The sequence below is a fragment of the Grampus griseus genome (assembly GCF_964374135.1).
Source record: "Grampus griseus genome assembly, contig: HAP1_SCAFFOLD_505, whole genome shotgun sequence".
Classification (NCBI taxonomy): Eukaryota; Metazoa; Chordata; class Mammalia; order Artiodactyla; family Delphinidae; genus Grampus; species Grampus griseus.
This window is the reverse complement of record NW_028132952.1, coordinates 100,649-113,309: the sequence shown is the minus strand read 5'-3', so window position 1 is coordinate 113,309 and position 12,661 is coordinate 100,649. Positions and strand designations below refer to the sequence as shown.

The following is a 12,661-nucleotide window of genomic DNA, read 5'->3' as shown; positions in this document are numbered from 1 at the left end:
GAAAAGTACACCAAAACTTTCATTATAATAAAAAAGTATAGATAAATCTTTCTCTAATGGCTTCCAGTCAAGTAACTGAAACCACCATACACTATAATAAAAACGTAAGTAACTTATTAAAATTTGAAGGCAAAAACATAATTTTAAATGATTTAGACCTATGTTAGGCGTGATAGAGTATGGATGCTTTCTTGAAATTCACAATCAGATCCAGGAGTATCACCTTCAGAATGTTCTAGTAGATTGAGTTTACTTTTAGTTGTCTTTGATGAAACAGTCACTATTCTACTCTCTTTAACAGAAATGTGTTTTTTTGAAGACTCACTTTTAATTGGTTTATTAACCAAAGAATTATTTTGCCCAATTCCTTTGCTTTTATGCTTTACAGGTGAGTCAGAGCAGGAATGCAGGTCCTTCCCAGGTTGTCTCCTAGCAGAGAATTTTTTGGTATATTCACGTGCTTTGCTCATTCTCTCTGAAGACGACCTGCTATTTCTAGATAATTCCTCTTCTTTGCTTTGACTTTCAGTTCCAGAAATGATTTCTGCTGAAGGGAGAACATGTTCTAGCAATGAACTCTTCAAAAGACTCCTGCCGCTGCTCTGTGACTGGGACCCCCAGGTTGTCTTTGGAAGTTTCTAAGGCCTCCTGAGTAGACACTGGGACATGGAAGGAGTCGAGAGGCAAAGGAATCCTAGCATCACCTGTAATTTTCTGAAACTGGACGGAAAAACAAAAGACAAGACAAAAATTCAGTGATGAACAAAGCCAACCATTAAAAAGTAGAGTTCAAAACTTCAGTGTTACTCTGTGACCTTATTATTAACACAGTCAATATTCAGAAGATTTCAGAGCCAGTTTTTTTCTAATTATATCTTGCCAAGTGATTCTCAGCTTAACCTAGCTATATCCAAGGCTATGTCCGCTACATTTTCAGACTTTGGTGACTGGGGTAGTTATTACCCATTTCCTTTCCCTCACTAAAAATAAAACCCTATTCTGTAAGATAATTAATTTCTTTCCTATCCTCCAGGCACATGCAAACAGTATATAGTTTGTGACCAAACTCTGTTCTCAAGCTGTCAGTTCCCAAGACCAGTCTAAGATTGGTTGATGGGGGCTCCAAGTAAGGCTAGAGGAAAAGCTGACAGGTTTTCCCCTCCCATTCCCATAACCAGGTGATTCACTGTAATATGTTACCTATTAGCTATGTCTGGATTACTTATTTTAAAAATTATATCAGTATGTGTACCTTCATTAGTGTTCCTTCACTGTAAGCTGACTGCATACAAATAGAAACCTAGATAAAATATGAATAGAATAGACATTTATACAATTTAAAATCTGGAATATTTTCTCTAATGTTTTCTTTCTTCATTAAGGATAGTTTGCTTTAACTCATAAATTTTCTAAAGAACTTCCAGTCTCCTTATTTACAATAATACAGTATCATGAAATGGGCACACATTTACTAATCTCAGATTTGGAAAGGATTCCAGAATCTTATAGGTTCTGAGCATGTGAACTATTAGAGACTGATCATTATTGTTTTCTCCCTGACTTGGTCATTTCCTTTTTGCTAATCACTCTTAGAATCATTAAGTGCTGTTCTGTCCACTTACTTGGATATTTTTCATTTGTCCTGGGGCACCCTGTTTTGATTCTGATTTTTCTTCTTCAAGTGCCTTCTTTTCTTCTTTACGTGGACTACTAACAGTAGAATTCATCTGGGGACGACCTAGTAAATGAAAATCTGACTGATCTATACCAGCCATTGTGGCCAGCTGCCCAAGCCTGGACCAGAGGAGGAAAGGAGAAAAGACAAAGGTTATTATAATCACATAAGAGCAGTTTAGATTTCCCCAGACCTACAATCATGAAATACTTCTAAAATCTTAAAAGCCAACATCCTACGCCAGACTACAAGCCTCTCTCTCCCCCAAATTCTCAGCCCTTTCCAGATTCATCCTCTAGGACACATCCCATCTCCTTACCTATTACCGCTCCATTTTAAACACTGTCTGACTAGCAGCTTCACATCTACCACGCACCTCGTCCACTACCTCTCACACCTCTATTCCCACACTTCTTTACCACATTTCCTCCAGTTTCCAAGAATGTGTTTGTTCCTTCCTTCCCAACACCAACACCAATTCATTTACTGACAAAACACCACTCCATCAACTATCAATCTCCACTTCCCTCTTCCAGCAAAATTGCTCCCAGTTGAGAACTACTGACCTATCTCCCCTGCAGATTAATAATTTTTATGTCTAAGGCAAAAATAACCTTAATTCACTTATCAAACAAGCAAAATAAGTGAAAGATAGGAAAATTCTTATGCATTCCCGAATATTTTCAATGAAAACTGCCTTCAATTTAGTCTTTACAAAAAACTACACCTACTAATTACTCTATCTACAGGTTACTCTTTTATAATGAGCTCCCCACTCTACCAAAGCAGGCTTCCTTATTTGCATTTCTTAAAAAATTTAATTCCTCATTTTAAATAGTCAACTATATTACCTATAATTACACTAAATATGGCCACGGAAGTGATGAAAATTGCTCCAGTTCCTCAGCAAACTACCATCACAGTCGCAAAGAGAAGAATGCCATGAAGAGAAATGAACTAACCCAGCATCTTTAAGGAGATCCAAGAAAGCATGGAACTTCTGAAAAGAATTCTCAATGCTGCCCAAAACACCTGCATCATCCAGGATCATGCTTGTCAATGAGTGGGCATGAAGGGCTTCAGACGAAGAGAAATTCATATTTCTTAAGTGGGCATTTTCATGTTCCAGCTATAAAAGAAGACTAAAAATGTCTGACATGATTTTTTCTCATTGTCATCAAAAGTAGTCTTCCCTATTTTCAAGGAACAAAACTAAAACACTCAAAATGTAATTAATTTGTAATTAACCTAACTCTCCACCAGTAAAGACAGAGACCATATCACATAGTAACCAAAACCCACAGGCACCCAACAAAGTTTCCTATATAACACTTAGGTGGTACATAAAAAAACCAAAGTTACCGTTTTATTAATGATCTTTCACAAAAGATCACATTTCTAACTAGTTCAATTCATAATGGAGCCTTATTCCACATTAGAAAATTACCTGCTTTAAGTTTCTCTTAAATTAGAAAATGAAATATAGAATCTGATTTGAATAAAACATATTACAACTCTGCTGAATGTTAAGAATTAACTTTAGTGAGCAAAATATCTAATGCTTACGTTTAAAAGTCCTAAATCATACCCAACCCAATCTATTAAATGTACAATCACCAATATTTTCTTTGGCTTCTTGAAAATATTCCCCCCATGCACTCTTCCCCTTCCGCTCATCATCTATGCACTTAAAACCCCCTGTAAGCTCAACTCTAGTATTTCTCAGAAAGGCCATTAATGTTCATGATGCCCCTTTTGCCTTACATGAGCAGGTGGCTCAACATTTATTGAATGAGTGTCCGCCAATCCAACGGATGCACTTTCAAAAATTCCTCCCTACACTCATGCTGTGATAAATTATATTTAGATAGAACTTTTTAGATTATGCCCTGCTTTCATGCACATTACCTAATGTAATTCTCATAGTATATATTTTTATCTTTCATTGCATTCTTAGAAGTTTTCCAATATCTTAAATTTATTTAAATGATTCACTTTCCTAATTCATTGCCAGGAGAGTCTCATCGTGTCTTTTATATTACTGTATATACAGTATATGCACAAAAGTGCCTTCTTGAATCAAAGAATCATGAACAGGAAATAAGCTAATGTCATATAAAAGCGCACGCGCACACACACACACACACACACACACAAAACCAGATTTTCACATTTTTAAAAACATGCTTTCTGGAATATAGATCATATGATCACTAAATACCAGTAAATGCAAAAGTCCACTTGATACAACAAATTTGCAACATATTACAGTTTTAAATCTTACAAATTATGTGTATATGGCTTAAAATCAAATCAAAATAAAACTAAAACACTCTCTAAAGCAGAAGAAGAAACTTGTTTACCTCACTGACTCGTTTATCAGCCTTCAGTCTTATTACTCTTTCCTCCTTTAACTGCTTTAGGCACTCCTCCAGGTTTTCCTAAACAGAGTCAATATTATAACTAATTCATAGTATAATATCCCAAAGCCTTTCCAGCTATTGGTCTCATCAGGATTTAGAGGCAGAGCCAGAAGTGAACTCAGATTTTAGTCTGCTACTGGTAATATCATACCATGCTAGTGAAATGAATTATCAAAACCTATCAAGTTAGCATAGGTAAGATTTATTTAAATTCCACTCTTTCCAACATAAATTTGTGGTAGCCCACCATAAAAGGCATATGCGTATAAATAACATAGTAAGTCAGAAATAAGAAGTTAAGACCCAGAAAGAAAAATTCTATTTTTATTTGTGGGTCTCCTTATAGTAGGAAGTCCTATTAATGAACATGCTTAACATACCTGAATTGCCTAATTGCAGATTCAATAGCATGTTTTTAAGAAGTACTCACTTTTAAAGCAATTCACAGTCAAGCACTGTTCCTGGAATTCCCTGGGTATGAAATAATCTAATCATCAAAACCCTAAAAGGGGGCTTCCCTGCTGGCACAGTGGTTAAGAATCTGCCTGCCAGTGCAGGGGACACGGGTTCGAGCCCTAGTCCAGGAAGAACCCACATGCCGTGGACCAACTAAGCCCATGCACCACGACTACTGAGCCTACGCTCTAGAACCCACGTGCCACAACTACTGAAGCCTGCACGCCTAGAGCCTGTGCCCCGCAATGAGAAGCCACCACGCTGCAACGAAGAGTAGCCCCCCGCTCGACGCAACTGGAGAAAGCCCGCGAGCAGCAACGAAGACCCAACGCAGCCAAAAATAAATAAATAAATGTATAAAAAAAAAACCCTATGAGGAAAGAACGATCACTAACTCCATGGTTTTTGTTTGTTTGTTTGTTTTTTTGCGTTACGTAGGCCTCTCACTGTTGTGGCCTCTCCCATTGCGGAGCACAGGCTCTGGACAAGCAGGCTCAGCGGCCATGGCTCTCGGGCCTAGACGCTCTGCGGCACGTGGGATCCTCCCGGACCGGGGCACGAACCCGTGTCCCCTGCATCGGCAGGCGGACTCTCAACCACTGCGCCACCAGGGAAGTGCTATTTTACAGATGAGGGAAACAGAGGCAGAGAAGTAGAATAAGTAGAGCAGCACAGCCAAGGTCACACCACTAAGTAGCAGAGCCACACTGTGGACTCAGGAAGCTGGGTGCCATTCCTGTTCACGGAGATGGTAGTCTTCCCATTCACCAAGGTCACTGAAATAAAATGAACACTGATAAACTCTCTTAGGAGTTTTAGGAACTAAGACACTTCGGTCCTTGAAGTGGGGACACTGCTTGCAATAGGCAGAATTCTAACAGAGGCCCCAAGATTCCTACTTACTGAAGTACACAAACCTTCCACTTATCCAATCAAACTCTAAATCTAGGTGCTGTAGTGAAGGGATTTTGCAGATGGAATTAAGGTTCAAAATCAGTTGATTTTTTAAGATAGGGAGATTATTCTAGGTGGATGTGACCTACTCAGGCACCCCATGAAAAGGACCTGAACTCTTCCTGAATTGAAGTACAAAAGGGACAAGAGGGAGACTCTCCGTTGCTGGCTCTGAAGAAGTCCAATGCTGCGGCAGGGAAGGCAAGCGAGAGGCCTCTAGGACCTGAGACTGTCCCCCGACTGACAGCCAGCAAGGAAATGGGGACCTCTGTCCTGCAACTGCAGAATCTGAATTATGCCAACAAGCCGAAGAAGCTTGGAGGCATTCTTTCCCAGAGCCTCGGGATGCTAACACAGCCAGACTGAAATCTTGATTTCAGCTCTGTGACCCACACAAACTATGGTGAACATCCAACGTTTGGGACTCAACGTCTTACACTTAAATTTCACGTGCTTTAACACTCTCGGGAGGGAACCCACATGTTCCCGTGTGTATCTGAGCAGGAAACCCAGTCACGCTGTGCCTGGACTTCTGACCTACAGAACTGTGAGCTAGTCAAATAGGTATTGTTTTCAGTCAGTAAGAGTGTACTAAAAGAATTAATATTCTACTCAACCTCCAGGCTCATGAACAAAATAAACGATTTTCATTGTTTTAAGCCACAGTTTCAGGGTGGTTTCCTATGCAGCGATAAACAATCAGAATACCTACACTTATGAAAACAGTAAGGTATATTTATACATTTTAGCTGCTTTGAACAATCACTTAAAGAATGAGGAACTCTATTATATGCCATCATTGGCAGAGGAGCTGGTATCACTTTCTGAAGAGTAGCTCTTGGTACCTAACAACAATCCTACATCAGGGGTTTACCCTAAGGAAATCAAAGATGTGGGCAGAGATTTATCTACCAACATGATGTCTTAAGATTGTTTATAACCAAACCCTAGAAGAAGGCTAAGAGCCTCCAAATTGGGATTGGTTTAAACAAAAACAGATCACCGAATGAAGGAATGCGCTATGAAGCCACTAAGAAAATAATGACAACAGGTCTCAACCAGAGTTAATGAATGGGCTTCAGGAGTTCTACATTCAAAATATATCTGTGCGTTTTTCCCGGGAGATGGTGCATAAGCTTAATCAAATTCTCTGATGTAGAAGAGTATTTAGTGGTAAGACAAAATATTTTTCATACTTTTTTCAGACAAAAGAGCAGATCAGGTGTGTGTACATGCAGAGGTGGCTTTTATTTCCTTCAATGAGTTGTTCATTGTTTTCAAAAATTTACTCAATGAACATATATTTTTATATTCAGATCATGTTTAAAAAACTGACAGTCTAAGAACTTCAAATTCTTTAATGTTTCATTACTAAAGCCGGCCAAGTTTTCAATGGGGAAAAAGGGGGAAAAATTGCAAACTTCCTCTACTTTCAATATAATGGTTTAATAAATCTTCTAAAACCGATTTCAAAGAATTTCTAAACAAGCAAATAAACAAAAAAACTCTCACCACAGTCAGAGGAAAGTAGAGTAAAACTTCCTGACTGGTTCTAAATAGCACATCAAAGTGCAATTACATGAAATAGTTTCTTCCTCTAGTGGAGGAAATTAGAACACAGTGTTAAATTTTTGTGGAAAAGTGTACCCTCCTCCCACAAAGTATTAATAATTCATGTCCCTTACATGGAAATATGGAACCAAAAAAGTTAGAAAGTAAAATTGCTTGATATTCTGTTACTTAAGTAAGACTAATGATAAGGCTTTGGAATAATTTTCCTTCCTGTCATCTGCTCTCCCTTCCTCCCTCTGTACACTGGCTAGGGTGATTTTTCTGGGACAAAGCTCCCATCATATTGGATATCAAATTTTATGTTCACCTTTTCTCCATTTAACATTGAAATCAATCATTTCTCATATAATCAGGGGATTCATAACCTTGATTTTTTTTGTGTGGGCTACAAAATATTCCACTGAGTGGGTTTACTGGTTAACCACTTTACACATTTAAATTCTTTCCAACTTTTCAATATTATAAGATAAAATAACCATTTTTATGCATGAAGGCTTTTTTCCATATTGAGAATAACATTCTTGCAATAAATCCATAAAAATGAGTTTGAGGTCAAAGCAAATGAACATTTTTAAGGCTCTGAGGTACCTATCTCCAAACTTCTTTCCAAAAGATTTATGAGATTTTATACTGCCATCAGCGATGTATCACTTGGTATATAACCTCTACTACAACTGTTGGCTTATTTCCTCACGTAGAGTGCAAGTTATTTGAAGATAGGGGGTGTATTTTATTAAGTGTTTATCCCCAGCACCTGTGCCTAGCACAACGTGGGCGGTGGATAAATAATTGCTTAATAAGGAAAATCCCTGCCAATACAAGATGTACGTGTGTGAAAGACAGACTGTGTGTTTTTCTCTAACTGCATAGATGAAAACTTGTCATCTTCTTTAATGTGTAATTTTTTTTCTTGTAATTAGCAATTTAATTTCTCTTTTAGATTATATTGTAAAAATTCAGATTCTCTGAGGCAAATGGACCTGGCACTACCCATTAGCTATATAACCTTGGACAAGTTCTATAACTCTAGGCCTCAACTTCCTCATCTATAAAATGGAGATAAGCTCCCATATCACAGAGCTCTCGTGAGGATTACATGAGTTAAAACACATATAAAATTAGAAGAGTGCTTGGTACACAGCATATGTTCAATTAATGCTGAATGAATAACATGTGAATGCAAACAGTAGTGAAGGGCTTAAAATGAAATAGTCTCATCCCACTCCCACATTCGGCACTCAAGAAGTGACCAATTCTTTACTCAGGTTTTTAATTGTAAAATACGATATGCGTACTGAGAAGTGCACAGAACAAAACTGTCAATGTGACAAATAAAAAGAGAATACTTACATAACCAGTACTCGAATCTGAAAGTATTGATACTTGTCAGCATCTCAAAAACCCCCCCATATCCTTTTCCCATCACAATCTCCTTCCCTCTTCCCAGTTAAACACCGTCCTCATTTCTTGACAATCCTTTTCTTTAACCTGCATGCATCCCTAACAAAAGAGTTTAGTTTTGTCAACATCTAACTTTATGTAGAGGATCATAGTATATGAAGTCTTTTCTATCGTATTTCTTTCGCTCAACATTGGTTTAAAAAATTCATCCACATTGCAGCCTGTAGCTCTAGTTCATTCAGTTTTATTGCTTGATAGTTTTCCCACTGTACGAATACACATAATTTATTTAATTTTTGACTCTTAATGGACATTTAGTTTGTTTTCAGTTTGTGCTAATGCAAATCATGGACAGGAATCCTGCTGTACCGGTTATTCTGGTGCATTTACACAGGGCGGGGGTGAGGGCTGCTGGGTCACAGGCTATTTATATACCTTCAGTTGATGGAGAGTGCTAAATGCTTTCCAAAGTAGTTGTGTCGATTTATACTCCAGTATAAGTAGGGTAGAAGATTCCCATAGTACTCTAGGTCTACAATACCTGATACTACCACACTTTATTTATGTATTTGTCAAACTGATTGGCATGTAGTATCATTGGTTTTCACTCACTTTTCTCTTATTACTTAATGAAGTCCTACACTTTTCTGTGTTTACTGGCTGTTTGGATTTCCTTTTTTATGAGGTTTACGTCAACTATTGTTATTTTTTATTATTATTATTTATTTATTTTTGGCTGAGTTGGGTCTTCGTTACTGCGTGCAGGCTTTCTCTAGTTGCCGTGAACGGGGGCTACTCTTCATTGCAGTGGCTTCTCTTGTGGAGCACAGGATCTAGGCGGGTGGGCTTCAGTAGTTGCGGCACGTGGGCTCAGTAGTTGCGACTCACAGGCTCTAGAGCGCAGGCTCCGTAGTTGTGGTGCAGAGGCTTCGTTGCTCCGCAGCATGTGGGATCTTCCCGGATCAGGGCTCAAGCACGTGTCCCCTGCCTTGGCAGGCAGATTATTAACAACTGCGACACCAGGGAGGTCCAACTATTGTTATTTTGAATTCTTCTCCGAGTAATACTCTTACATGACCATTTTCTGACTAAATTGGAGGCATTATCTGTTCACTTTCTATTTTACTAAGTAAGGGTTTAGTTCATTTACACTCTTCCTATGTCCACACTGCTCAGTAAAGTTATGTCATCATTAGTTATTCCACTGCTCATGATCTCTTTGATTGGTATATACCAATCAAAGTTTGGTATATACCAATCAAAGTTTTGATATACTTAAAAACCTACACTGTTGATCAACTATAAACTCTCTCAACGTCACGCTTTGTAAAATGAGGACATTCATACCATCTTCCCTTTTTTCTACCTCCTGTCTACCTTCCAAACCTAGCTTTTACATTGTCAAAGTTGAAATTTATATTCTGTTCTATGTGCAGTTAAGTCTTCTGTTATTTGACAGTCAGTAAGGAGTAAGGTTTAAGACAACAGGCAGAGAGCCTAAACTCAAAGCCTCGATCCAACCCTAAATTAGGTACAGCCTGGGCAAGTTCCTTCCCTGTCTTAGCTTCCTTTTCACAAAAGTGGGAATGATATTAGCACCAACCTCATAAGGCTATTCAGAGGATTAAATGAGTTAATATATGCAAAAACGCTTAGAGCCTAATATATACTAAGTACATACTAGTACATTTCAGTACATACCAAGTTAATGCAAATACATACTAAGTATAGTTTAGGTTAGTTATTTGTTATTACATGCAAGTTGACAATAAAAGCTGCAAACCAAGACAGTATTGCCATTATTACAATGAAATTAATATTGCCCACTGCAGATGTACTGTCTCTGTGTATAGACTACACCTCGTTCCATACTGTGTCAGTGTCACTGCCCTTGTGCAGGCTGACCACATACCCCAAGCCGCCTTGGGCTGTTCCAGTTTATACCTGTTGTCCTGATGTTACAGCATTAGAGCGCCTCCTTACACTATTGAAGTGTAAGGAGTTTGGACAAGTTCTGGTTTGAACAACAAATTAGATAGGTGGTCATTACCCCCGTGTGTCGCTGAAAAGGGGGACATCTATAGTGTCAAGTGTAAGTGGATTCTTCTCTTCCTCACCAATAGTAGGTTAAAAATCAACCATAGCTTAGTTTCCTTCAGGTTTATGTCAGTATAGCCTTTTTTCCTCTGGAGTTCAAGTTCCTTCTCCTCTTCCTCTCCCTCTTCCCTTCCAACAGTGCCTAATACCTAGTAAGTACGATATGCCTCAAGGTGTTTCTAAGCTCTCAATCACACAATCAATAGAAGCCTCTTCAATCTAGACTAGCTGCTCTCTGCACTGAATCCCCTATTACCTTCCTTCTTGGTTTATTGCCTCATTTTGCTGGATTATTTCTATAAAAAGCTTAAGGTGTAGCACAAGAGGTCAATTTTTCAAATTTCTTTCTGTACAAAATATCTTCTTCAGCCTCCACTTATGACTGATAGTTTGGCTGGATACAAACCCCTAGGGTGAAAATTATGTGCCTGAAAAACTTTGGAGGTATCTTTCTAATGCCTTCCAGGATCCATGGTGCTGATGACAAGTATGATAAAGTCAGATTTTAACTTTTTTTTTTTTTAGGTGACCAGTATTTTTCTCTCTGGAATGGATGTATCCTGTCAGTATTTTATTCTATGTTAATTTATTTTTTCAGTATTTTAAAGTTTCATAATGAAGGGTGCCTAGGTATGAGTCTATTCTTGTTCATCTTGCTCAAAACTTGAGTAACTATTTTCAATCAGAGGCCTGATGTCTACTTTCAGCTGTGGGGAATTTTGTTGCCCTTTGACAGCTTCCCTCCATTTTTTTTCTGGGTCTGGAGTTTCTAATAGTTACATGTTGCATCTCCCAGAAGCAGCCTCTCTAACATATTGCTATCACATTTTCCATTGTGTCTTTCTTTTTTATATAATGAGAAATTTTTTTAATTCCTACTGAAGTTATTTCAGCAACCATATTTTCACTTCCAAGAGACCTCTCTTGCTTTCTGACCATTCTCTTTTTAATTAACACCCTAGTCTTATTTTATAGTCGCTAGCCCTTTTTAAATCTCCCTCAGAATACTAATTAGGGTTTTTTCTTAAATTATTTTGTTCCCTAAATTGTCCCCGGTCCTACCAGGATATGTTTTCACACTTTGTCCCCCTCTCTCATGTTGTAAGCTTTACTCAACTATCAGGCAAATGACAGTTATTTTCTATTTAAGAATGAGTGCAGAAAGCTCCCTGAAGTCAACGATTGATTGGTTTCTTATGCAGGAAGAAGCAGGGTGTAACTGTAATAGGATCTCCCGCAAACACAATTTTCTAGGGTGTGAAAACTCACACTAGCTGCCCTAGTTCTCGCCAGTTTCACTGTTTTCAAAATGAAAGCATCTCACTTCAGGAGCGTGAGGGCAGGGCTGGGAGTCCACTCCTCCAAACACAACCCTTCAATGAGCTCCCCTATTTCAGTCACACTTTTAACTAACTCCACCCTCTCTCCTACATGCGCATCTGAGCATGGGGCTACTTCTGCAGGTGGGGTCAGAATCCTCCTCAGTTGCAGGTGGTCCCTGTGCATATTCTAGTTGATGCTTTTCCTCTGTTCTACTGCCTCAGTTTCACACTCTTCCACCTGTCTTCCGTCTTTCAAAACTGTGTTGAAATCTCTTGATTGTTGTGGGCTTATATACTTAAACACTTTGATACCATCCTTGTAGTGTCTTGTCAAAACGGAGAAGAGCTGAAAGGGTTCTCAGTGCATTTTGAATCTGCTATTCTGTGGTCCCAGTGTGTAAACTTCTTGGTCTTCCCCAGTGTCTATCATTACTATTAGAAATACAATCTCCTGGTCTACTCATGAAGGAAATGAATACAACACACCTAAAATGACAAGGAATGCGGATTAGATGCTCTAGGGTCTTGTCGTACTCTGCCATTTACTAATAAGCCACTTACGTGCTACAAATTGTAGGTGCTCATTTATAAAATGAAAGAGGGTAACTCTACATGAACTATAGATTTCTCCTACTCTAACATTTCATAATTTTCTAAGTTTTTTTCTTAAAATTTCTCTATATTATCATTAATTTTAATTAAAAAAATAAAAATCTAACTTTCTCTTTTGAAAATCAAAGAGTTAATTCCCATAGTCCTAC

At 38.3% G+C, this 12,661-nt stretch overlaps 1 protein-coding gene across 2 annotated transcripts in view; it reads right to left on the bottom strand.

Moving 5' to 3' along the window:
* Window positions 1–386: 386 nt before the first annotated feature.
* Window positions 387–12,661, bottom strand: part of LOC309817819 (centrosomal protein of 78 kDa-like) — a 41,018-nt gene continuing 28,743 nt past the window's right edge. Inside the window, exons 2-6 of one of the 2 annotated variants that reach the window (XM_082682110.1) lie at window positions 4,039–4,116; window positions 2,638–2,804; window positions 1,623–1,794; window positions 1,253–1,300; window positions 387–720 (exon numbers count right to left, since the gene is read on the bottom strand). In XM_082682110.1, coding sequence (XP_082538236.1) covers window positions 526–720; window positions 1,253–1,300; window positions 1,623–1,794; window positions 2,638–2,804; window positions 4,039–4,116 — 660 coding nt within the window. In that variant the 3' untranslated portion in view covers window positions 387–525. Of the gene's footprint in view, window positions 721–1,252; window positions 1,301–1,622; window positions 1,795–2,637; window positions 2,805–4,038; window positions 4,117–12,661 lie in introns of those variants that run through there. The other variant, XR_014296264.1, reaches the window with a different exon arrangement.